Consider the following 27,858-nt stretch of genomic DNA (forward strand, 5'->3'; position numbering starts at 1 on the left):
ACTAATGAAATACCTAAAGAAGATCCTATGGTGTCCTACGTGTTGCTCGTGGCCTATCTATGGTGCTCTCTTTTAACATTAGAAGAGGGGATATTTACAGGGGATTATTTTGTAAGGGATTATTATTTACAAAGTGGAGGGTTCTAAAAACTGCAACAATATATATCTATATTGTTGCGGTTTTCCGAAGCCCCTTTTAAGGAGATTAAGCCCCTTTTTCTCCTTGGGTCTTCAAAACCGCGAGACTGAGTCGCCACTTCCGGGCAGACATGGAAAAAGGGTCTCGGGACAATTTCGCACATACCTTGAGTACCCACGCCGCAGCAGAAGCGAGGATCGAGTCTCGCACGAACCACGTGTAATTGAGTACACCCGAGCGGATGGCGTACCACGTAACCCGTGCTGTTACCTTGCTATTGAACCCGATTAGAGCGATCTAATTCGTACCATGCTAAGCCAATTATGGAAGGGACGAAACGGTCGAATCAGAAGGAAGAACAGATTTATTACACTATTTACAATGATTTGGTAGAAGAAGAGACACAGGGCAGTCTTAATCAGTCCTACTTTACCCAGACAATGGGCCCACTTACACACACAGGGAGATGGAGGAAGAATGTCCGCACGCCGAACGCACCTGCTTCAGTCGCTCCAGGAACAGCTCACCCGGCATGGCCCTCTGGCGGTCACAGCACGTATCCCGGCGAAGGCAGGCAGGCGGGCAAATCCTCGCGGCACGTATATCGACAAAGGCAGGCAGGAGGAAAAACGCACATCTGTGGCCCGGCGTGGGTCATCTTTACAGCGCGATTAATACTGCGCAGAGCGCGGGGAGCAGGGCAAAGTTCGTATACATGGAGTTATTCAGTTCCTCCGATATGACTCGACACAACGCAATCTCACGCGCGTCTTCTCACATCTCCGATTTGTAACTCTTCTCATGGGCTGCGCAACTCATCTGCAAAACCCCGAACTGCCAACTGATAACTCCAGCTCATAACTCAGCGCGCCGAACCGACTCATGGGCTTGTCTCTCATAAGTCATAACTCATCCGCACTCAACTGAGGTGGGGGCTCTGGGCACAGGATTATATTGCCCCGCCCTAGCCCGAATCGAATGTTCCAAACCCTGCCTTTTGCCACAGTGGTAAGTCACTCCCCTCGAGCCCTGATTGGTGGCTCGCGCTTACCGTTGGCTCCTCCTCCGCCTTCCTTCGGCCTTGGTCGACTTGTTCAGGCCTGCCTCATGGTATTTCGCGCCAAAACCAAAAGCATGGAAGCATCGATAAGGGGACCTAATTCTCATTATCCTACTCAACGCAAAACTGACACAGGAAAGGTCTACGCTTACATTTACTAAGAAATAACTGAGCTTAAACGAGGCTACATGTTGTAGTGTAACTAACGAGGAGGGGAAATTAACCTTTATTATAAAACACAAAACCACAACAATATATTTATATATATCTGTGCAGTGCCTGTCTTGTCTTGTCTTATCTCATCACTGAACTTCTCCCTCAAACTTTTGTGAAATCGTACCAAACTTCTGGTATGCACCTATCTCTTCCATGTGTATGTCCTGAGTGTGTTTTTTTAAATAAATAATAATTAAAAAAATTTAAACTTAAATATTCAACTTCAATTGTTTATAAAATGTCATATCATTTATATTACAAATACATTTTTTGCAAAATAATTGTTTGCATTATGATTGGTGTAAACCATGACAAAACAGAAACTCGGGTACAGCCATCTATCTATATCTATCTATAATTCCAGTAATCTCTGTGTGTGTGTGTGTCTGTGTTTGTGTATGCGACCGCTGTTTCTCGACAACTACCGGTCCGATATACTTTAAACTTGCCAGGTATATTGCTGGGGACCCGAGGATGTGCCTTTTCAAGGTTTCATATTAATTGGACAAGTAGTTACCGAGCTATGGCGATTTCTTTACCAAACTCCGCAAGCCGTTCGCTTTGGACCAAACCATTTCATGTAAATAGAGGGGGGGGGGGGGATTGTCACCGTACTCGCAAGCCGTTCGCTTTGGACCAAACCATTTCATGTAAATAGAGGGGGGGGATATAATTTTAGATATATATATATAGTACGGGCATGCCCTAGTATCTACAATCTACATATCTGGCCAGTGTCTGTGTTGTCACTAAACTACTCCCTCAAACTTTTGTTTACCTGGTTGCGAAGTGTTTTTAATAACGTGGTGGTGAGGTATTTTAATTACGTGGTGGTGAGGTGTTTTTTATTTAGTGGTGGTGAGGTGTTTTGAATTATGTGGTGGTGAGGTGTTTTGAATTACGTGGTGGTGAGGTGTTTTGAATTACGTGGTGGTGATGTGTTTTGAATTACGTGGTGGTGAGGTGTTTTGAATTATGTGGTGGTGAGGTGTTTTGAATTATCTGATGGTGAGGTTGTTGTGGAATTGATCCAAGACGTCGTTCACAGAAGTGAGGCTTTATTGAAATCGATTCACACAAGTCCTAGGCACACAAGCAATTAACGTATTAGCTATTGAATCTTATAAAGTATAAATATAAAGTTTACTCAAGCAAAGTATAAAGATCAAGCCATCGATCTGGTCTTACCAAGATGAATGCAGCGAAGATCACAACATGGTACGTGCAGAACGCATACATCTCTCCTAGCACATAAAGAACACCGACTATATATCCAAGCACGCATTAGAACACCACACCCCAGAATCCTCCTCTTCTTCTTCTCCTCTTCTTCAAACCACACCTATGCACTGCCCAAACAAAGAGAGGCTTTTCCTTGGACCTCTGTTCCATGGGTCCCTGCTAGGTTTTTGTAAATTAAGAGCCTTTATGAATATGTGTGAAACCAATGGCTCAAGTAAATAACAAGAACAGTATCATTTTATAATTTCAGTCAATACTTTATGTGTCCTTTTTGAGTGCCATCACTCTTTTACCCATGATTCCTATATACGTATGACTGAAGTACTCTTACAGGAATATTGTGCCAAATATCCTGCAGTACATTTCATAGTTTTCTCAGAGATGTGGCAATTCTTCTTCTTCTTCTTCTCTGTTTCCAGCTAATCCCATATGGCCTATATGGGGCTCAGGTCCGGACTCTGGGGAAGCCATTCTATCACTTGGAGCACACCAGCTGTAGCCTTGTTCTCCAAATACGCTTTTACCACATCGTTTTATTTTTTACATTTTATATTTTACTACTTGTAAAACTACTTTTACAAGTCTATTTTGGATCGTTATCTTGTTGGAAAATGAATCCTTTTCCGATTCAGCGATTTCCATTAGGAACTGCCTGGGTGATGCAGTATCTGCTTGCACTTCCCTTGTGTTAGCATCCCATTGATTTTTTTTAACAAGTTTTCTGACACCACAAGCTGAGATGCAACCCCAGGCAGTCACAGAACCTCCCCAGTGTTTAACAGTAGGATGCAAACGTTGCGTATCGTAACGTTCTCCAGGTGTTTGGTGTACGAACTGGCACCTCTTCTATTCATAGAGTTCAAACTTCAATTCATCATACCAGATTACTTGATTCCATTCTCCAGTTGTCCAATATTGGTGTTTCCTTGCAAATTTCAGTCTTTTAACCTCATTCTGTGGTCTCAGCAGTGGGTTTTTTGCCTCCTGTCCGTCCCTCCTTCCATTTGTAATGATAGTACATGTTGATAGTTTCTATGTACGAATCTAACCAGTGATATATTAAACAGTTAACATATACACACTTGTTTGTGGCGATTGTGAACCCAGAGAGATAGATAGATATTGATAGACATACAGTGCCTTTAGAAAGTATTCACAACCTTTGACTTTTTTTTACATTTTGTTATGTTACAGCCTAAATTTAAAATGGACTAAATTGAGGATTTTTGTCACTGATCTACACAAAATACCCCATAATGTCAAAGTCGAATTTTTATTTTTGGAATTTTTACAAAATAACTAAAAATGAAATCCAAGAATATCTAATCTACATAAGTATTCAACCCCCCTGAGTCAGTACTTCATAGAAGCGCCTTTGGCAGAGATTACAGCTTCCAGTCTTCTAGGGTATGTCTGTATCAGCTTTGCACATCTGGATTTGGGGAGTTTCTCCCATTCTTCCTTGCAGATTTGCTCAAGCTCTGTCAAATTGGATGGGGAGCGTTGGTGAACAGCAATCTTCAAGTCTTTCCACAGATTCTCAATGGGATTCAAGTCTGGGGTTGCCTGGGCTACTCAAGGACTTTCACATTCTTGTTTTGTGATGGAGATGTTGGGTGGTGGTACGTGTGATGGACGTGCTGGGTGGTGGTTGGTATGTGTTATGGATCTGCTGGGTGGTGGTAAGTGTGGTGAGTGGTGGCCATATTATATTGTTGCGGATCCCGGGTTTGTCGATGTACTAAGGGGGGTTTATGCCCCGTTCCCCCTTGAACTCCGGTTCCACACAGGCCGTTGACCGCGAGCAACTAAGCTCGTGATTGATGGATTGCTAAGCAATTCCGATCGCCAATCTCCCAGCCACGTGCCAAAGAGTTTGCTGGTCCAAATATCCCAAATACCTTCAAGACACGCAACCGAAGAAAGCGGGGATCGAACCCTCGCTTTCACACACCTTATGGGTGCTAAGCGGATTTGCACGGTGTGGAAAGCGGCGTTACCTCACGTGATTTATGGACCTGAATCGAGCCAAATTCGGTCTCGGATGATGCTAGACCAATGGAGAAAAGATGTATCCGAACAGGTTGGAAAGTGACCAAATGTACAGCATTTTATTTTGAAGGCACAGAGAAACAGACGAAGATGCAACTTATCAACTCTTACCTAATTGTAAACCCCACTGGCGCCTTCACACTCTGACACTCACACAGCGACACACGGGTTATTCTCATACCGATCGATGTACGTGCTGGGATTGCCTCCGAAGGTGCCCACGTGTCTGGTATGCGCAGCTCGATCCTCGATGTGAAGCCTGGATAAGGTAATGTCCGACGAACTTCAACGCAGGCAGACGAGCTTCGGCTCAGGTGAGTCGTGGAAGAAGCCAATGCTTGCAGGTCAGTGGGATGGCGCAAGAGATCAGCGAAGAGTGATGGGTGTTGGGCCTCGATGCAAAAAGCAAGAGGATCCGTGAAGCACAAAGGAAGAGCAGTGTCCTCGGCGAAGCCCAAAAGCAAGAGGCAAGACACGTGTCGTGGGAGAAGCGAAAAAGCAAGAGATGTCGTCGATGAAGCAAAATCCAAGAGGGTCGGGTCGTGGGCACAGCCAAAAAGCAAGAGGGGGCAAGGGGGCAATGGACGGGGGTTTATCACCCCTGAAAGCTTCCAGAATATTCCACAGCTTCCCATTGGCTGAGGTTGGTCACGTGCTGGCCTTCAATCCTTCCTTCTCCCAGGAAAGTTTCAGTTTTCCTTCCCCCTTTCATTCGGGGAGGTTTCACAGCCCATTGGTTGCTGGCTGGTGCAGTGTCCCCGACACGTCATTGGTTACGTGGGCCTGTTATTTTGGCCACGCCTCCTTGCACATCTGAATGGCTTCCTTTAACCACACAAAGGTTTGAAATCCTGCCTACTCAACGCATATTTGGTCTCTATTACTACACAATGGGAAAGGGCTAATCTTTACATTCAATAAAAAAAACAACTAACTACTGCAGGCTACATGTTGTCGTGCAATTAACTAAAGGGGGTTTGCCTTTCATGGCAAAACCGCTACAATATTTAAGGTATGATGTGCATGATTTAATGTATTATCATACAATGGAATGTGTGATGGGAGTTGTAACTATGAGATAATACATTAAATCCTCTGGCGAGTAAAGTTTGGTTAGTGATGTTGCATTGACGGCTTGACTGAATGCCTGGAAGTAACCGAAGTTGTGGATCTACTGATGTAGGTAATCTACTGATGTGGATCTATGACTTGGGTTGTGGATCTACTGATGTAGGTAATCTACTGATGTGGATCTATGACTGAGGTTGTGGATCTACTGATGTAGGTAATCTACTGATGTGGATCTATGACCGAGGTTGTGGATCTTCTGATGTAACATCTTTTGATGTGGATCTATGACAGAAGTTGTGGATCTGCTGTTTGGAGAGGTCCTGGGCTGAAAGGATCGAAACCTCGAGGAAGAACGGTGCCCAGCTGATGATCCATGCAGTCGGGAAACTAGTCAATTGCTTACAGGTTAAAGTTTTTATTGTAGGTAAGGGAATGATGTTTTGAGATTTACAATTTAAATAAAGTTGAATATGGGATGTTGTGAAATTAACATAATAATAAATATAATTCCAGCAATCTCTGTGTGTCTGTCTGTGTGTCTGTGTGTCTGTGTGTCTGTGTGTCTGTGTGTCTGTGTGTCTGTGACCGCTGTTTCTCGACAACTACCGGTCCGATATACTTGAAACTTGCCAGGTATATTGCTGGGGACCCGAGGATGTGCCTTTTCAAGGTTTCATATTAATCGGACAAGTACTTACCGAGATATGTCCAAAAAACGCTTCAACCAATCAGAGAGCAGCGAGCTATCACGTGTGCCGAACGTGGCGATCGGACTCTGCCTCGGACGGCACATTTGACAGCGTATTCATTTATTTCACGTTGGAAAACTATGTTGCCGTTAAACTATGTTTTAAAACGAATTCAAACTGCGATTAAATTAAAACGATTCATCCTAACTGCGATTTGCGAACTTCCGGACAGTGACGACTGTCCGGCAGCACGCTTTCCGGCAGCCAATCACAGAACGCTTTGTTGCGTAGGCGTGGCCGATGTGAGACGAGCACGAGCGGAGCTGAGCGCGTTACGAGCTGACCGCCATTACGGTACGTAATTCGATTTCTTATGCGCATTATTTCTCCCAATTCATTCATCTCCCAATTTCTCCCAATTCAATTCGTATCACTAATAAAAACGAATTTGCGATTCATTCGCTTTCCTGCGCGTTTGTGCACGCGATGGCGATTGCTTTACCAAACTCCGGAAGCCGTTCGCTTTGGACCAAACCATTGCATGAGGGGGGGGTTCTGTGGTCGTTGCGAATGGACCAAACCATTCATGTAAATAGAGGGGGGGGATTGTCACTGTACTCGCAAGCCGTTCGCCGTTCGCTTTGGCGTTGCGAATGAACCAAACCATTTCATGTAAATAGAGGGGGGGGGGATATAATTTTAGATAGATATATAGTACGGGCATATATATAGTACGGGCATGCCCTAGTAATAATAAATATAATTGTGTGTGTGTGTGTGTGTGTGTGTGTGTGTGTGTGTGTGTGTGTGTGTGTGTGTGTGTGTGTGTGTGTGTGTGTGTGTGTGTGTGTGTGTGTGTGCGCGCGCATCTTCCGGCCTATCTGCGGTATGTAATGGAATGGAAAATCAAACAGTGCATTGGAGTCATCAGAAGGAACCAGAATAAGTAAAGAGCAAAGAGGGAGTCATCAGGAGGAACCAGAAGAAATAGAGAGCAAATATGGAGTCATCAGAAGTAACCTGGATAGGATTCGGGTTTCAGCTGCTACTTCTCAACCCTCAAACCCATCTAGGTGCTGCCAAGTGAACCTTCCAGAAAAATGTCTGCAAGAATTCACTTCCCCCAAGACAGATAAAAAGAAAGAAAGAGAGAAATAAAGAAGAAACAAGAATTAGAATGAATAGAGAGAAACATGAAAAAGTAGAAAGAAATGTGAAAGGAACAAAGATGTTGGGAAGAACCCAGACACACACAGACCCAGCCACTGCGATCCACATGATCAGTCAACCTCCAGACTTTTTGTGGCGATGCCTTCAAGTTGAAGGAATGAATGGCCAAAGTAGCAAGCATTGCAGGAAATGGATGGGTGCTCTCATGAAGTTTCATTTTTCAGCCCACTTAATCCAGAACAGGATGATCCCAGGATAGGCCTCAAGGGGCCCAAATTATCGTGGTCTACACAACAACAGGCATCTGATCTCATGAACCCCACTTACGGCTCATAAAGTTGAAAATAGCAAAGTAAAGGATTAACATTTGGTGGAAATTATGTTTTTATGACAAAAAAAAACAAGTTTCGCTATATTAAATATAAATTTTTGATTAGATCAGGTTGATCGATCGTGCTTAGTGTACCTGGAGTACCAACTCACCTGGACGGACGGTAAGTATGGCTGTGAAGTTAACCATGACGATTTTTCCCGCATCAATTTTCCGAAGATTCGTCACCACAAGTTCACATTTTTCTCCATCACTGTAACGAATGTTCGGCTCGTGTTCGAACTTCATACAATCGCTCAGTTCTGGGATAAATCCTACTTCGGGTTTACTTCCAGGATTCACAAACTCGGAGCAGTCGATGGTGACGGTGCTTCCCTCGATGCCTTTAAAGTCCATCTGAAAGTTCTCATCTGCACTCGGGAAATCAAGGAAAAGGAGCAAAATGTTTGGACTGAAACTCGTTTACTTCTTCCTTCCGTCATGGCAAACTGCTTCGAAACGATAAATAAATAGCACGATATCTCAAAAAGTTGAGGATGAATTCGGACGAAACTTGGTAGACAGGTTGTGTGTGCGTCAATTGCGTCATTCTAATGTGTCAATTAGTTCATTAGTTCAACATTCTAATGCGTCAATTAGTTCATTAGTTCAACATTCTAATGCGTCAATTAGTTCAACATTCTAATGCGTCAATTAGTTCATTAGTTCAACATTCTAATGCGTCAATTAGTTCATTAGTTCAACATTCTAATGCGTCAATTAGTTCATTAGTTCAACATTCTAATGCGTCAATTAGTTCATTAGTTCAACATTCTAATGCGTCAATTAGTTCATTAGTTCAACATTCTAATGCGTCAATTAGTTCATTAGTTCAACATTCTAATGCGTCAATTAGTTCATTAGTTCAACATTCTAATGCGTCAATTAGTTCATTAGTTCAACATTCTAATGCGTCAATTAGTTCATTAGTTCAACATTCTAATGCGTCAATTAGTTCATTAGTTCAACATTCTAATGCGTCATTTAGTTCATTAGTTCAACATTCTAATGCGTCAATTAGTTCATTAGTTCAACATTCTAATGCGTCAATTAGTTCATTAGTTCAACATTCTAATGCGTCAATTTCATACATTTCGTTTCCGGCTTTGTATTTTCAAATTGAAACAACAATAGAACAAGCAGGTATAGAGAACAACAATAGAACAAGCAGGTACAAGGAAAAATTGATTAAATTTTGGTGAAGATTCGAATCCTGATGAGAGAATTTTAAAAGGTGATTCTTCACCATTAAGGATAGGGATAAAACTGATATATAGCACAAAAGCTCAAAAAGTTATGGATGGATTTGGACGAAACTTGGTGGACAAGTTGGGTGTGCGACAAGGAATAATCGAATCGATTTTGGCGAAGATCCGGATCCGGATCACGTGATTTTAAACTTTTTAAAATGATTTTGCACCACTGAGTGATAGGGCCAAAAACGAGAAATAACATGATGTTTCAAAAAGTTGTGTACGGATTATGACAACACAAGGTGGATGATTTGGTTCGGTGCCGATTATATTTTGGTTCAGCTCCGAATCCAGATCCGGCCAATCAGTGGGATACAAAACATAAACTGTTCAGCATAGCGGAGGTTTGTTTTCTACCGAGTGCCGTTCTAGTTTCATACATTTCGTTTCCGGCTTTGTATTTTCAAATTGAAACAACAATAGGACAAGCAGGTATGGAGATACTGTACATGTTGCCAATACCAAGAAGGGTGACATTGTTTTTTATCATTGACTGTGGTTGTGACTCATGAATGCGATCGGTAAACCAATCATTTGCACCATTTATGTTAAGTCATCTAAACACAACATGTGATGTGGAACAGACGTTATTCCTCCAGTAATTTGACTTTTCGTCCATACAAATATCAAATCCTCCATTTTGACTTTTCGTCCATACAAACATCAAATCCTCCATTTTGACTTTTCGTCCGCACAAACATCAAATTGTCCTTTTTGACTTTTCGTCCATACAAACATCAATTCCTCCATTTTGACTTTTCGTCCATACAAACATCAATTCCTCCATTTTGACTTTTCGTCCATACAAACATCAAATCCTCCATTTTGACTTTTCGTCCATACAAACATCAAATCCTCCATTTTGACTTTTCATCCATACAAACATCAAATCCTCCCTTTTTAGTTTTTGTCAGTACAAACAACAAATCCTCCATTTTGACTTTTCGTCCATACAAACATCAAATCCTCCATTTTTAGTTTTCGTCCATACAAACATCAAATCCTCCATTTTGAGTTTTCGTCCATACAAACATCAAATCCTCAATTTTGAGTTTTCGTCCATACAAACATCAAATCCTCCATTTTTAGTTTTCGGCCATACAAACATCAAATCCTCCATTTTGACTTTTCGTCTATACAAACATCAAATCCTCCATTTTTAGTTTTCGTCCATACAAACATCAAATCCTCCATTTTGAGTTTTCATCCGTACAAACATCAAATCCTCAATTTTGAGTTTTCGTCCATACAAACATCAATTCCTCAATTTTGAGTTTTCGTCCATACAAACATCAAATCCTCCATTTTGAGTTTTCGTCCATACAAACAACAAATCCTCCATTTTGACTTTTCGTCTATACAAACATCAAATCCTCCATTTTTAGTTTTCGTCCATACAAACATCAAATCCTCCATTTTGAGTTTTCATCCGTACAAACATCAAATCCTCAATTTTGACTTTTCGTCCATACAAACATCAAATCCTCAATTTTGAGTTTTCGTCCATACAAACATCAAATCCTCCCTTTTTCGTTTTTGTCCATACAAACATCAAATCCTCCCTTTTTAGTTTTGTCCATACAAACATCAAATCCTCCCTTTTTAGTTTTTGTCCATACAAACATCAAATCCTCCCTTTTTAGTTTTTGTCAGTACAAATAACAAATCCTCCATTTTTAGTTTTCGTCCATACAAACATCAAATCCTGCATTTGTAGTTTTCATCCGTACAAACATCAAATCCTCCCTTTTTAGTTTTTGTCCATACAAACATCAATTCCTCCATTTTTAGTTTTCGTCAGTACAAACATCAAATCCTCAATTTTGAGTTTTCGTCCATACAAACATCAAATCCTCCATTTTTAGTTTTCGTCCGTACAAACATCAAATCCTCCATTTTTAGTTTTCGTCCGTACAAACAACAAATCCTCCATTTTGACTTTTCGTCCATACAAACATCAAATCCTCCATTTTTAGTTTTTGTCCGTACAAACATCAAATCCTCCATTTAGAGGTTTTTTTTTTCCGTCTCGGGACACCGGATCCAAATTGTCATTTTGACACTTAGAATGTCAGGTCTTTTTATTCATCTTGAGAATTGAAGGTATTTCAATAAATCGGCAAATTGGCAGGTAGTCCATCAGAGGTCAACAGGGACAATTTAAATAAAAAGTCCCATTATTGTTGGCCGGCTGCAAACAAAGGGATACCCAGACTTTTCACTTTGCCCTTATAAACTCTTCACTTTACTTCCTGTTTTTTTGTTTTTACTTCCTGTGTCCATAAAGTGCTTGTAACTTTTATAACTTTCGTAACTTTTGATGCACACATGAGAGAAACAAACTGTAAATGGAATATGAAAGCTTGATTCATCAAGTTTTGTTCGAGTTAATGTTATTAATGGTGTTGGTATTGACGTTGTTAAACCCACAATTTCCCCGTTGGTTTTCTTGATGAGTTCACAATTTCTGATGAGGCAACATGTACATCAGTGGTAAATTCAACCACCACAATTACCACATTTGGTTCCTGAACTGCAACGATTAATTATTTCACATATCACCTTGAACCAGCAAGACGAGGCTCCCTGCCCGTGCCTCGAATGTGTCACGGTTCTTGAATGACGTCATCTTAGATGAGTGGATCGGAAGACGTGGACCAATTGCTTGGCCATCTTGTTCGCCTGATATCTCCCCCATTAGACTACATTTTATAATATGTGGTTATGTCAAACTTTGTTTTCTCTTCCAAACCACATTCTTTGGATTAACTAAGAGTGACGATCACAAATTAAACCAATGAAATTACCGAGCAGCAACTGGTGGTGGATGTTTACAACAAGTTTGAAAAATCGGATTGAACGATGTATTACGAAAGATGGCGGTATATGTTGAAGCCTAAAGATGTGATCTATATCGAGCAAAGACTTGATTAATTTGACTTTCATGCACCATTTATAGTTTGTTTCTATCATGTGAACATGAAAAGTTATAAAATTTCAAAGTTGCACAAGGACTTCATGGACGCCCTGTATAAATAGTCAAATCCAGTATATTCTACACTCTCCAAAGCCATTAATACAAAGTTAATGTAACGGCAAATGATGTAATGGACCTCTTCATTTCGACTTATGTTCCCTTTGAACAATGAATTGTTCATTTTTCCCGTTTTCATTGTCAGTTGGAAGTTGTGCCTAACCAAAATGGGTGCAGATTTGTCAGGAAAGAGATCGGATTCAAGTTCACGTGGGAGCCAAAAATGGTGCAGATTTCATCGGGGACACGCAAGGAATTGTGAGAAAGGAAACTGATTCATCTACTTCCTTTGTCAAAATTGGTTCCGTGTGATGTATTAGGGTCCATTTATATAACTTCGAATACAGCAAACGTCACGAGAACTTGCATCCCATGTGAATTATGACTACTACTCCTACTACAACTACAACTGCTACAACAACTACAACTACTATTACTCTGACTATGGCCAGCTATACTCCCTATGTATCGATCCCTTCCTATGTTTGATGAGAAGACTAACTGGCATTGTGGTGCCATTGTGGTGTGGTGGTGGTGTGTGGTGCCACAAACACATTGTGGTGCAAGAGATATGCAAGCCGCTTATGATTGTCAGCAGGTCTATTCAGCGGCATCGTCTGCTCCAATCAATTGGAGAAAAAGACCTGGGCTCCTGATTGGATCAATGCAGATCATGGAGTTCCCAACACTTTTTCAGGAATTGATCTGGAGTCACAATGAGCTCAAGTACTTGGGGGTGCATTTGTCCACTTCTCGTGGGTGCTCTCCACTCATTATCTGGAGCACCTTAGAGGACAACACAGAAGTGAAGTTGAGAGATTGGACTGAGTGACTAAAAGTCTCATCTCTGAGAGGGAAAACACTTTATTAAAAAGTTCATCTATCTATAATTCCAGTAATCTCTGTGTGTATGTTTGTTTGTTTGTTTGTATGTCTGTGACCGCTGTTTCTCGACAACTACCGGTCCGATATACTTGAAACTTGCCAGGTATATTGCTGGGGACCCGAGGATGTGCCTTTTCAAGGTTTTAAATTAATCGCAGAAGTAGTTACCGAGCTATGTCCAAAAAACGATTCAACCAATCAGAGAGCAGCGAGCTATCACGTGTGCCGAACGTGGCGAACACACTCTGCCTCGGATGGCACATTTGAGAGCGTATTCATTTATTTCCCGTCGGCAAACTATGTTGCCGTTAAACTATGTTTTAAAACTAATTATAAAACTAATTAAAACTAATTTGCGATTCATCGTAACTGCGATTTGCGACCTTCCGGACAGTGAGGACTGCACTTCCGGCATCCAATCACAGAACGCGTTATTGCGTAGGCGTGGCCGATGTGAGAGCGAGCAGCGAGCCGAGCCCAGCGCGTGCGCCATTACGGTACGTAATTCGATTTCTTCCGGAGAAAATAATAATTTCTCGATTTCTTATGCGCATTATTTCTCCCAATTCAGTCAGAGCGAAGGGCGGAAGCGAAGAGCGTTGTTTTTTTTGTTTACGGGCGTACGGGCGGGGTAGAGCGTACGGGTAGCGTTTTTTTTTTTTTTTGGCACATTTGAGAGCGTATTCATTTATTTCACGTTGGCAAACTATGTTGCCGCTATGTTGGCGTTAAACTATGTTTTAAAACTAATTAAAACTAATTTGCGATTCTTTCGCTTTCCTGCGCATTTGTGCACGCTATGGCGATTTCTTTACCAAACTCCGCTAGCCGTTAGCTTTGGACCAAACCATTTCATGTAAATAGAGGGGGGGGGGGGGGGATTGTCACCGTACTCGCAAGCCGTTAGCTTTGGACCAAACCATTGCATGTAAATAGAGGGGGGGGGGGATATACTTTTAGATATATATATAGTACGGGCATGCCCTAGTTATTCCAAAGTTAGTATTCAGGCTCTCTTGCATACAAAGTAATACATAGCACGACAGAGGAGTTCCTGGTTAAGATGCGGAGGAAGTTATTGAACTACTTTTGGAATGGTAAACATTGGGTTTCCTTGGTTATTCTGAGCTTACCTTTGGCTGAAGGTGGACAGTTTTTTCACTGCCTTAAAAGCCTCTACCACACATCCAGGCTGAAGTCCATTCAATGCTACCTTTATGTGAACCCTGCACCGCAATGGTGCTCACTGGCATCATACTTCTACAGCAAAGTGCTCAATCTCGGGTAGAAAAGAAATATTAATTTTAACATTACCTCTCAGAGCCTTTCAAGTGCTACATTACCTCCATTTTATTTTTAAAAAAATACTGAAGGCTTGGCATGGAGTCGATACAAAAAGAACGGAGCCTCATCCAAGCAACACCTGTTAGAAGAACCCCTCATTCTCAACCCTCTTCTACAGGGCCCAATCGTGGCATTCTCAATAAGAAGAAGGCTTTTAACTGGTAACATATCCACAGTGGGAGACCTTCTGAACGATGGGAAGAGAAGCTTTCTTTCACCTGAGGAATTCTCAGTAAAAATGGGCCCAAGGACAATCAGGATACTCAAAGAGGTCAAAAGCTCCATGCCTTCTGATTTCATGGCATTGAAGCACGCGGTGCTACACGCGTGACTTGCTACCAAGGAGGAAGCGGACAACGCGGTAAGTTTATAGTTCTTTATTCCAAAGAGGTCACTGTAGCACTGGCGCGCTCCGGTCTGCACGCCCGGTGTATATCCTGAGGCCACGCCTACCCCTCGGGCGTGGCCGCCGCCCACTTGGTGCGCGGAATGATGTCACCACGCCAGTGGGCTTTCGTGTACGCCACACGCGCCCCCCCAGAATTCCCACGCACCTGGAGGGCCATTTGCGGGGCAAACGGATGACCCGGCCGAAGCGCCCTCTGGCGACCGGCGGCGTCCGGGGTGCAGGGATGCCAGGTGGGATGCCCCCGGCTGTACCCGGGATGGGTGCCGGACCGGGGGGCGGCGTGCCTGCGGTGCTGGGCGGTGCCGGGGGTCCGCCCGCAGGGGGGCGGCCCCGACACGGGGGCCGAGCCACCGGCGGTGGGTGGTCCACGTCGAGGTGGGCCGGCTTGAGGCGGTCTATGGAGACCCGGTCAGGAGTGCCGCCGATGTCCAGGGTGAAATGTTTCACCCCGGTCTCCAGCACGCGGAAAGGCCCGTCGTACGGGGGCCGCAGTGGTGTCCGGTGGGCGTCGTGCCGGACGAAGACGTACTCCACGGTGCGGAGCTCCGGGGCGACGTGTGTAGGAGGGTGCCCGTGGTGCACCGTCGGCACCGGGGCGAACCTCCGGGCGGTCTCCTGCAGCGCAGAACGCTCCTGCGCCGCGGACCAAGGTGCCGTGGGGTCGGGGAGGAACTCGCCCGGCACCCGCAGCGGTTGTCCAAAGACCAACTCCGCCGCGGATGCGCGCAGGTCCTCCTTGGGCACCGTCCGGAGGCCCAGCAGGACCCAGGGGAGCCTGTCGACCCAGCCGCCGTCGCGGAGGGTGGCCCGGAGCGCGGCCTTCAACGAGCGGTGGAATCACTCGCACAGGGTGCAGCTGGACCCCGAGCCCCCACGCGACCACGGCCCAGAGCTCCGAGGTGAACTGGGGGCCGCGGTCGGACGATATGGCCGAGGGGGCGCCGAACCGGGCGACCCAGGTAGCGATGAACGCCTGCGCGACGTCTGCCGCCGTCGTCGCCGCCAAAGGCACGGCCTCCGGCCACCGGGTGATGCGGTCCACCATGGTAAGGACATGGGTGAAACCCCGCGAGGCGGCAGAGGTCCCACCAGGTCCACGTGCACGTGGTCGAACCGACGTTCCGGCACCGTAAACGGGGCCAAGGGGGCCTGGGTGTGCCGGTGCACCTTCGCGCGCTGGCACGCGAGGCACGTCCTGGTCCAACCGCGGACGGCCTTCCGGAGGCCATGCCAGACAAACTTGTCGGCGACCAACCTCTGGGAGGCCTTTGTGCCCGGGTGGGACAGGCCGTGGATGGCGTCAAAAACCTGGCGCTGCCAGCCCGCGGGCATGATGGGGCGAGGCCGCCCGAGGGAGACGTCGCAAATGAGGGCCGTGCCCGCGCCGTCGAAGGGCACCCCGGTGACGCGGAGGCCCGTGATGGCAGTCCGCAAGGCCTGGACCCCGGGGTCGGCGGCCTGGTCCGCTGCCATCCGGGCATAGTCGATGCCAAGGTGGACTGCGTGGGCGATGGCCCGGGAAAGGCAGTCGGCCACCGGGTTGTCCTTTCCTGCGACGTGTCGGATGTCCGTCGTGTACCCGGACACGGCCGCGAGGTGACGCTGTTGCCGGGCCGACCACGGCTCGGCGACCTTGCCCATCGTGAAAACCAGCGGCTTGTGGTCGACGAAGGCCGTGAACGCACGGCCCTCGAGCAGATGGCGGAAGTGCCTGACCGCCAGGTGGAGCCCGAGCAACTCGCGGTCGAAGGTACTGTACCGGCGTTTGGGCGGGCGAAGCTGCCGGCTAAAGAACGCCAGCGGTTGCCAAGCACCACGCACCCATTGCTCATGCACCGCGCCCACCGCGTAGTCCGAGGCGTCGGTGGTGAGGGTGATCGGTGCATCGGGCGCCGGGTGCACGAGCATGGTGGCGTTGGCCAAGGCGAGCTTCGCGCCCGAGAACGCCGCGTCCATCTACTCGGTCCAGGTAACGTCACCTTTGCCCGGCTTCCCTCGAAGGGCCTCATGTAAGGGGCGCAGGAGCTGGGCGATGCAGGGCAGGAAGCGATGGTAAAAGTTTACCATGCCCAGGAACTCCTGGAGCCCCCTGATCGTGTGGGGGCGCGGAAACCCCTTCACCGCCTCCACCTTGGCCGGTAGGGGGACGGCCCCGTGCCTGGTGACGCGGTGCCCCAAAAAGTCGATTTCAGCGACACCGAACCGGCACTTGGCGGGGTTCACGATCAGGCCGTGCTGGCCCAGACGTTCGAAGAGCGTGCGGAGGTGACGAAGGTGCTCTTCGCGGGACGCGCTGGCGACGAGGATGTCGTCCAGGTAGACGTACAAAAAATCCAAGCCGCGCAAGACGCTGTCCATGAGGCGCTGGAACGCCTGAGCCGCATTTTTCAAACCAAAGGGCATCCGAAGAAATTCGAAAAGCCCGAATAGCGTGATGACAGCCGTCTTCGGGATGCCCTCCAGGCCTGACAGGGACCTGATGGTAGCCGCGTACGAGGTCCACCTTTGAAAAGAAGGACATCCCCGCCAACCGGGCGGATAAGTCCTGGATGTGGGGGACGGGGTAGCGGTCAGGGGTGGTGGTGTCGTTGAGGCGCCGGTAGTCCCCGCACGGTCGCCATCCCCCGCTGGGCTTGGGCACGATGTGGAGCGGGGACGCCCACGCGCTCTCGGAGCGCCGCACGATGCCGAGCCGCTCCAGCATAGCGAACTCCGCTTTAGCTACGGCGAGCTTCGTCGGCTCGAGGCGGCGTGCCCGGGCGTAGACCGGTGGCCCGGCGGTGGGGATGTGATGTTCCACCCCATGCTTGACGGTCCCCGCCGAGAAGGTGGGCCGCGTGAGGGCCGGGAAACCCGCGAGGAGGCGGGCGAATTCGTCCGCTGCCGGAAGCGTACAGATGAACCTGGCCGGAACGGAACCGCTCAGCAAGCCGCTCGGCGAGCCGCTTGGTGAGACGCTCTGTGAGCTGCTCAACGAGGCGGGCAGCGCACACGCGAGCGAGCTGAACGTCTTAGCCTGGATAAGCCTTCTGCGCTTTACATCGACCAGTAAGCCATTTGCACATAAGAAGTCCGCACCGAGCAGTGCCATGGGTACATCGGCCGCAACGAACGACCAACGGAAAACCTGACCTCCGAACCGCAGGGAGAGACAGCGTTTTCCGTACGTGCGTATAGACGTACCATTGGCCGCAAGCAGCACGGGACCTCGGCCCGCGGTGTGCTTGTCGGACGTACCGGCAGGAACGACACTCACCTGCGCCCCCGTGTCGCACAGGTAACGGCGCCCGGACAAGGTGTCCGTTATATACAGAAGGCTGTTTGAATTGCCGACGCTCACCGTTGCCACTGAGCGCCGGCTCGCCCATTTCCCGACCTGCCGAATGAGCACGGCGGGCGACACTGCCGTGCCTCGTGGCCGAACTTGGCGTGGAAGAAACACCAGACGGGCAGCTGCGGCGTCGGAGGCCGCGGTTTTCTTCGCGGCGGCGGTGGTGGTGGGCGGGGCGTGATGGCGGACATGAGGTGCGGTTTATCGGGGAAAGCCTCGGGAGCCTCGGGAGTGGCAACCGCGCCAAGACTCGCCTGCATGTCCAAAGCCGCGTAGTATTTGTCGGCCTCAGCAGCGAGCGCACGGGGTTCTGTTAACGCCGAACCAGCCAAAGCGAGGCGGACTCGTGCTGGCAGCTGGCGTCGAAACAACGCCCGGAATAGAGCGTTCGGGGTTTCGTCGCCCATGAGCGCCAGCATATGGTCCATACGGACCGATGGTCGCGTGTCCCCGATCTCGGGGAGGTCCAAGAGGCGATCGGCCCGTGCGTCCACCGTAAGGCCGAACGTGGCGAGGGGGAGACGCTTGACCGCCTCGTACTTGCCGTCGGCAGGTGGATCCCTTAGGACCGATACGACGCGGGTGGCCGTGCCGGGCCCGAGGGCGGCGACCACGTGGCAGTACATGGTCTCGTCCACCGTGATGCCTCGAAGTCGGAACTGGGCTTCCGCCTGCAGGAACCAAACTTCGGCTTGTGACTCCCAGAATTCGGGGAGCTTGATGGAGACCGCGTTGGTAGCCATTGTTGCGGCGGTTTCGGGTAGTCAGCGACGGCTGACTCGAATGTCGGAGGTCACCAATGAAGCACGCGGTGCTACGCACGTGACTTGCTACCAAGGAGGAAGCGGACAACGCGGTAAGTTTATAGTTCTTTATTCCAAAGAGGTCACTGTAGCACTGGCGCGCTCCGGGCTGCGCGCCCGGTGTATATCCTGAGGCCACGCCTACCCCTTGGGCGTGGCCGCCGCCCACTTGGTGCGCCGAATGATGTCACCACACCAGTGGGCTTTCGTGTACGCCACAGCATATCTAGAATCCCAATGAGGGTGATGGAACTATGCAGATGTCCATCAGTAACTCCGTGGACTTAAAAATTGGACCACGATCTGTTGCAAGCTCCCTCAGCCATTACTCGCGAGCAATACGAGTAAGGCTGCTGGCACAGCTGAAATGTCCTTATGTGGGCTATCAGGGAGGAATATATACCTACTAGTTATCCACTCGCTCCATGATGTAGCTCTCACAACCCGATCAGATACCCCCTGGTGTGAGAATTTTCCACTTCCTTTGATTGTTCATCCATGTAGGGATTCACCAGGAATGATGGGAGACTTAAGTTGGAGGTTACTACATGGTGCGTTGAGCTCAGGAGTTATGATGCGGCATTTCACTAACTTTCCAGAGGATTGTTACTCCCGCCAGGGAGTAATGCATTCGATCGTGTCCGTGTGTGTGTGTGCGTGTGTGTGTTCGTGTGTTTGTGAACAAGATATCTGGAAAAGTTCTGAACGGATTTGGATGAAAGTTGGTGAGATGATTACCCTTGGGATAAGGAAGAATTGATTAGTTTTTGGTGAAGCTCAGGATTTGATTCCGGATCCAGAAATTTTTTGAAGGATTTTTTTACCATTGGAAGATAGGGCTCATTTTTTTAAACATTATCTTCAAAATATTCTATATTTAACATAGTGATATGAAAATAGTTTTCATATTTGTTGTAAATGTAGTTTAAACTCGTGGTTATGCGTTAGAGCGGTGTATTTCGTTAGCAGCGTCGTTTTCAAGTTTCTTTTTTTTTCTTTCTAATAAAGACATATTCTGTCATTTTAAAACCACCAAAGTGTGTATTCGGTTTCCCCGTTTCATAAAATGTATCGTTTGATACGTAGAATGCTTTAAAACTGTTTTTGTTTTTTTTAACCTCAGAAGAGATATCAACATTTACCTCAGCGAATGTCAATCGCGGTGTCAGTATTTGATGAACTTATAAAGACTTAGGTGAGCTATCAGTGTGACAAGCATGTGCACGGGATTCTTCCCAGAAGAATGAGTGGTCGCATTAGCTTGTACGACTTAAAAGGAGCGAGTTTTGTTTTGACGTTTGGGCCAGTTTTACATGTTGTATCCCTAAGGAATGAAACGCACGTTTTTCTGGCTTACAATTTTATTTGAAGTCACACATGCCTCAAAATACACTCACTTATATAGAATTGAACGCTGAATCCGAAAATGTAAGTTAAATTGCCTTGTTTTTTTTAGCCGCGTCGCAGACGCTGCTCATAGAGTGCCCTCTGCTGTTGTTGTTGTTCTTCTTGTTCTTCTTCTTCTTCTTGTTCTTGTTCTTGCAGAGAAGACAAAACCTCAAAGCTCCACCCATTCTGGGAACCATAGCTCCACCCATTGTGGGAGAGGCTTCATATAAACAAATATCCACCATTTTATTAACTCGCATAGCTTTGAGGCCTGTTTTGTAGGCCCGTGGTGTCTTCCTCTCTCACACAGTTTTATTTCAAATCAAATTCGATATATCATTTCATTTTTCACAGTCGCTAACATAGTTTTAGACTCGGTTGAAAAAAAATGGGAAGAAAATCCGATGAAAGTTGCCCTTTATAGAACGAAATGAATTCTCAAAGGCCTGTAACTTCAAGTCCATTGAGATTTTTTTTTTTTTAATCACGGCATGGTCAGTCATACACCGCCCGAAATAACAGACGGGAAAATGCCGAGATATATATATTTTGTTTAAATTGCGGCATGCTCAGTCATACACCGCCCGAAATAACAGACGGGAAAATGCCGAGATATATTAAAAATTCGTCCATTTGATGACAATCGTCACGATGAAATATTTAATTTATACGTCGTCACAATAATGTGGAGAGAGGAGCATAGCTTCGTTCACGTGTCGCCACATACGGGAAATTGCCGAGATATATATATTTTAAATCGCGGCATGGTCAGTCATACACCGCCTGAAATAACAGACGGGAAAATGCCGAGATATATTAAAAATTCGTCCATTTGATGACAATCGTCACGATGAAATATTTAATTTATACGTCGTCACAATAATGTGGAGAGAGGAGCATAGCTTCGTTCACGTGTCGCCACACAGGGGAAATTGCCGAGATATATATATTTTAAATCGCGGCATGGTCAGTCATACACCGCCTGAAATAACAGACGGGAAAATGCCGAGATATATTAAAAATTCGTCCATTTGATGACAATCGTCACGATGAAATATTTAATTTATACGTCGTCACAATAATGTGGAGAGAGGAGCATAGCTTCGTTCACGTGTCGCCACACACGGGAAATTGCCGAGATATATATATTTTAAATCGCGGCATGGTCAGTCATACACCGCCTGAAATAACAGACGGGAAAATGCCGAGATATATTAAAAATTCGTCGCCACACACGGCAAATTGCCGAGATATATTTTCACTTTGCACAAAAATAACATCAAGTAATCGAATCAATAGGAATGTCCTGTGCCTATAACATCGACGTTATAGGCACAGCTGCATCTAGGCATTGTGTAACATCGACGTGGCTTTTGTTTTAATTAAAACTTTTTGTACTTGTTTTAACATTATCTTGTGGCGGACACGAAAGCCCACTGGCGTGGTGACATCATTCCGCGCACCAAGTGGGTAGTTTACCACCGTTTCCTGCCCCGCATCGCCCAGCTCCTGCGCCCCTTGCACGAGGCCCTCCGGGGGAAGCCGGGCAAAGGTGACGTCACCTGGACCGAGCAGATGGACGCGTCGTTCGTGGGCGCGAAGCGCGCCTTGGCTAACGCCACCATGCTCGCGCACCCGGCGCCAGATGCACCGATCGCACTCACCACCGACGCCTCGGACTACGCGGTGGGTGCGGTGCACGAGCAATGGGTGCGTGGAGCTTGGCAACCGCTGGCGTTCTTCAGCCGGCAGCTTTGCCCGCCCGAACGCGGGTACAGTACCTTCGACCGCGAGTTGCTCGGGCTCCACCTGGCGGTCAGGCACTTCCGCCATCTGCTCGAGGGCCGTGCGTTCACGGCCTTCGTCGACCACAAGCCACTGGTGTTCGCGATGGACAAGGTCGGCGAGCCGTGGTCGGCCCGGCAGCAGCGTCACATCTCGGCCGTGTCCGAATACACGACGGACATCCGGCACGTCGCGGGGAAGGACAACCTGGTGGCGGATTGCCTTTCCCGGTCCGTTGCCCACGCGGTCCACCTCGGCATCGACTACGCCCGGATGGCGGCGGACCAGGCCGCCGACCCCGACATCCAGGCCTTGCGGACCGCCGTTACGGGCCTCCGCGTCACCGAGGTGCCATTCAACGGCGTGGGCACGGCCCTCTTGTGCGACGTCTCCCTCGGGCGGCCTCGCCCCATCGTGCCCGCGGGCTGGCAGCGCCAGGTTTTTGACGCCATCCACGGCCTGTCCCACCCGGGCACGAGGGCCTCCCAGAGGTTGATCGCCGACAAGTTTGTCTGGCATGGCCTCCGGAAGGCCGTCCGCGGCTGGGCGAGGACGTGCCTCGCTTGCCAGCGCGCGAAGGTGCACCGACACACCCAGGCCCCATTGGCCCCGTTTGCGGTGCCGGAACGTCGGTTTGACCACGTTCACGTGGACCTGGTGGGACCTCTGCCCCCCTCGTGGGGTTTCACCCACGTCCTGACCATGATGGACCGCACCACCCGGTGGCCGGAGGCCGTGCCTTTGGCGTCAACGACGGCGGCGGACGTCGCGCAGGCGTTCATCGCCACCTGGGTCACCCGGTTCGGCGCCCCCTCGGACATCTCGTCCGACCGCGGCCCCCAGTTCACCTCGGAGCTCTGGGGGGGCGGTCGCGTGGGGGCTCGGGGTCCAGCTGCACCGCACCACGGCCTACCACCCCCAGGCTAACGGCCTGTGTGAGCGGTTCCACCGCTCGTTGAAGGCCGCGCTCCGGGCCACCCTCCGCGACGGCGGCTGGGTCGACAGGCTCCCCTGGGTCCTGCTGGGCCTCCGGACGGCGCCCAAGGAGGACCTGCACGCATCCGCGGCGGAGTTGGTCTTTGGGCAACCGCTGCGGGTGCCGGGCGAGTTCTTCCCCGACCCCACGGCACCATGGTCCGTGGCGGAGGAGCGCTCCGTGCTGCAGGAGACCGCCCGGAGGTTCGCCCCGGTGCCGACGGCGCACCACCTGCACCCACCCACGCACGTCGCCCCGGAGCATCGCACCGTGGAGTATGTCTTCGTCCGGCACGACGCCCACCGGACACCACTGCGGCCCCCGTACGCCGGGCCTTTCCGCGTGCTGGAGACCGGGGTGAAATACTTCACCTTGGACATCGGCGGTACTCCCGACCGCGTCTCGGTGGATCGACTCAAGCCGGCCCACCTCGACGTGGACCACCCACCACCGGTGGCTCGGCCCCCGCGTCGGGGCCGCCCCCCGGCGGGCGGACCCCCGGCACCGCCCAGCACCGCCGGCATGCCGCCCCCCGGTCCGGCACCCATCCCGGGTACAGCCGGGGGCATCCCAGCTGGCATCCCTGCACCCCGGACGCCGCCGGTCGCCAGAGGGCGCTTCGGCCGGGTCATCCGTTTGCCCCGCAAACTGGCCCTCCAGGTGCGCGGGAATTCTGGGGGGGCACGTGTGGCGGACACGAAAGCCCATTGGCGTGGTGACATCATTCCGCGCACCAAGTGGGCGGCGGCCACGCCCGAGGGGTAGGCGTGGCCTCAGGATATACACTGGGCGCGCAGCCCGGAGCGCGCCAGTGCTACAGTGACCTCTTGTCAATAAAGACTCTTTTGTTTAACCGCGTTGTCCGCTTCCTCCTTGGTAGCAAGTCGCGTGCGTAGCACCGCGCTTCAATCTTCTATATATTCTAAATATATATCTGTGCAGTGTCTGTCTTGTGTTGTCTTGTCTTGTGTTGTCACTGAACTACTCCCTCAAACTTTTGTGAAATCGTACTATTCCAACTTGACACACGGCGGGAGTATGCGCGCTACTGAGTGGCGTTCTAGTTTGTATTTGTGGTGAAAGGGAAACTATATTCCACATATACCTACAATGCCACCATCTTCAAGCAGTTTTCTTACTGATGAAAAACCTGTTCTTGCGCTTCTGGCCTCAGTTCTCTCCAACACTTATTATCATCATTGGGAATCCGGTAAAGAACAATGCAAGTCATGAGATCTTCTTTTTTTATCTTATAATGTGGTTCATGATTATGTTGACCTCAACCTGATGAGTTGGATTTGACAAAACCTTCCGCAGAGAGACGTTAAAAAGTTCAAAGTCGTGTCAAGGTCAAGGTTCAAATGATGTCATTCAAGTATATAACTCCATAAAGTTGCCGTAACTGGGCCTAGTCCCGTTAAAAGTCCTGAAACAGTTGACGTTTTGTATCCTAGAGTGGACCAGAAAATCACAACACAGAATCACATTTAATCAAAACATCCATGCACAACGTTTTGACATATCCTATCTCCCAATGGTGAAGAATCACTTAAAAAATTCTACTAGCTGGATCCGGACCTGGATCTTCACCAAAATCGAATCGATTCTTCCTTGTCACACACACAACCTGTCCAACAAGTTCAGTCCAAATCCGTCCATAACTTTTTGAGATATCCTGCTATATGTTGGTTTTAGTCCCTATCACTCAATGGTGAAGAATCACTTTAAAAAATGATACCTGGTGTTGGCCTAATGGTTAGGGCAGTGTGCTTGGGATCCTAAGATCCTGAGTTAACATCCCGTTGAATTAACGCAAGGTGGGGTTGACTCAGCCTGTCATCCTTCCGAAGTCAGCAAAATGAGTACCAGAGAACTGGTTATAGAGAGGCATTGCATCAGCTGGCAGACGTGCCCACAGAAAATGATGCAACCAGCAGCCGGGTGGCTGCACACGAACCACCCACCCACGGAAAAAATTAAATAATTCTCATATCCGAATCCATATACAGATCTTCACCAAAATGGAATCGATTTTTCCTTTTCACACAGACACATGTCCACAAAGTTTTGTCTAAATCCGTCCATAACTTTTTGAGATATCCTGCTATGTGTCGTTTTTGGCCCGATCTCCCAAAGGTGAAGAATCACTTAAACATTCTAGTTGCCGGATCCGAATCCGGATCTTCACCAAAATCTAATCATTTCGTTCTTTTCACATACGCTACATCTCTGCCAAATTTCGTTCGAATCCATCCACAACTTCTTGAGATATTTTGTTCACAAACAAACAAACAGACAGACAGGTGTGAAAACATAACCTCCATCCACCTTTGGTGGCGGCAGTAACTAGAGAGTTCATAGAACATGATACCCTGTGCAGTGTTACTTCAATTTTAATTTTTAAAATAATGAATTTAACGATCATTAAAAAAAAAATCCGAAAGTTTTGTGCTATTGTAGTAGCGCAGAAGTAGTCCTGAACACCACACTTATACACCATCCCATTGAACCTTTATTTATCTTGAAGTTCTGCAAAACTGGAGGTTCTTGGAAGTACAGGACATTTGTGTTCTATGATCTTCAATTATATCGTTGAATTTAAATAAAATAAAGATTGTAAAACTCATATTAAATAAATGAATTCCGGTTTTACCACCGTTTTACCTTGTGTCTATTACATCACCCAATCTAATACATTGCATTCGTTGTTTGTGTCCATTATAACTTCCTTAAAAACAAGTTTCCTGTTTGGAATGATTTTCAATTTTGTTTAACTGTCAGGCAGGCAGGCAGACCGAGAAAATATTACCATATCTCACTCCTCTCTGCACATGCACAATCAGGACGAATTTGGAGCCAAAGTACGGTAAAACGAGAAATTCTTTCTATTCGTGTTCTGACATCGAGGGCTCCACAAGCTGGCCCAGGTTGTTTTCCAAGTCCATGGTCTGAGGTTTACTTCTAGGCCTAAGATAAATACTACATCTATGAGTGATTTTAGACCTTGTGTGTATCATGTAGTAATAGCTCATCTCATCTTATTTTTTTTTAGAATCTTAACATTTTGGAACTTCTTGCTTCTCTTCTGCCTACTCAGTGCTTTTAAAAGGCTCCAAATCATGGAGTACAGAAGTACTCCATATGGAAAGATGGCCTGGGAAGATAATGGCCACCAAATCAAATGTGTGCAAAATGATCCGCTGAAAAGCTACTTTCGAGAGACGTCATAATAATTAGGATTATCGAAGCTGACAATGACATCTTTCCAGTGTGCTTATGTCAAAATGTAAATGCCCCCTCATCATCCAATTGGCCAGCCCCCTTCCGATCGTGTGTTCGCTATTAGTCCGTGGGCTGAGTAGGGTTTACATGCACCCCCCCCCCCCCCACAACTTAACTTCCCGGGTATGTCCATGTACCCCCCACCCTATGGGTTAGGAAAAACCATGTTAACAGAAAAAAACTCATTCCCTCATAGTTTGACCTCTGGTGACCTCATTAGTGACCTCATTTGCATATAACACATATCTTTGTAAAGAGTGTCCCAGGACAAACATTTTGAGGGGTCATATGCAACCATAGGATGATGAGGTAAAAAGTTATGGCCATTTGAATTTCGCCTACCCCTAATTTTCGGAAATCACTGACACAGGGGGGGTAACATCAAAATATGCGTGGGAGGTACCTTGGGAATGAGTTTTTTTTCTGTTAACATGGTTTTTCCTAACCCCTAGGGTGGGGGGTACATGGACATACCCGGGAAGTTAAGTTGTGGGGGGGGGGGGGGGGGGAGATGCATGTAAACCCTACTCAGCCCACGGACTATATCTTTGGCAGAGTCCGGATAAAAGATGAACTCGCTCACTTTGATAGTCCAAACCGGAATGGCAAAATTACATGGAAATGTAATATTAGGGGCAACATGGTTATCAAAGTGAAACCAGGAAACGGTTAAAAAAGCAAGGAATTAAGGAACAGGAAAATAGGGAAGAAAGAAGGGGAGGAAACACAGCAACTTGCAAGTTAAGGGGAATTGTAGACGAAATGAGATGGTGGTGCAGTATCTGCTTGTACTGCTGGAGGGAACAGTGTGATTGAACCACTTCTGAAACGTAGTACCAAACACCACTTGAGTAGAGATTTACAAGATTTGAGGAATAAGTACGCACTCTTTGCCTAATGGAGGTGGTAAGAAGTTTGTGATGATCCGTATATTGCTGGGTGAAGCAAATCCAACAAGAGGAAGCTTCTCAAGGCACTTGCTTTGACTTGGGCAGGATTATCTAACATTGTCCTTATGTTTTTCCACATGGAGGATATACTTAGGCAGTTAAGACCGAAAAATAGGGCGTATCATTCATTTTTTCAGGAAAGCACCAAATTTGGCACAGATATAGTATGGACCTATACAATTGTTTTCCTAGGAGCGCCCAAAAATTCAGAACCCTGGGTGGCCGCCATATTGAATTTCAACATGACCGCCCTCTGTGACCTATTTCCCTCAATAACTTCTATACTATGAGCGATAACACCACAGTTCCAGTGTCTTACCCCATGTTTTCATGGTCTCTGAATCCAATGGGATCAATTGCATAAAGATTGGCATCCATCATCTTCAATTTCAAGATGGCCGCCATGGT

General features: G+C 47.6%; 1 protein-coding gene across 2 annotated transcripts in view; it reads right to left on the minus strand.

Annotated features, from left to right (window-relative positions):
- The window catches only part of LOC137421049 (uncharacterized), a 104,825-nt gene that overhangs the window by 40,986 nt on the left and 35,981 nt on the right, over positions 1-27,858 (minus strand). For both annotated transcript variants that reach the window (XM_068106722.2, XM_068106723.2), the window contains one exon: positions 8,123-8,380. In XM_068106722.2, coding sequence (XP_067962823.2) covers positions 8,123-8,380 — 258 coding nt within the window. The remainder of the gene's footprint in view (positions 1-8,122; positions 8,381-27,858) is intronic.

The sequence above is a fragment of the Myxine glutinosa genome, chromosome 2, assembly GCF_964187855.1.
Source record: "Myxine glutinosa chromosome 2, kmMyxGlut1.1, whole genome shotgun sequence".
In the NCBI taxonomy this organism is placed as follows: Eukaryota; Metazoa; Chordata; class Myxini; order Myxiniformes; family Myxinidae; genus Myxine; species Myxine glutinosa.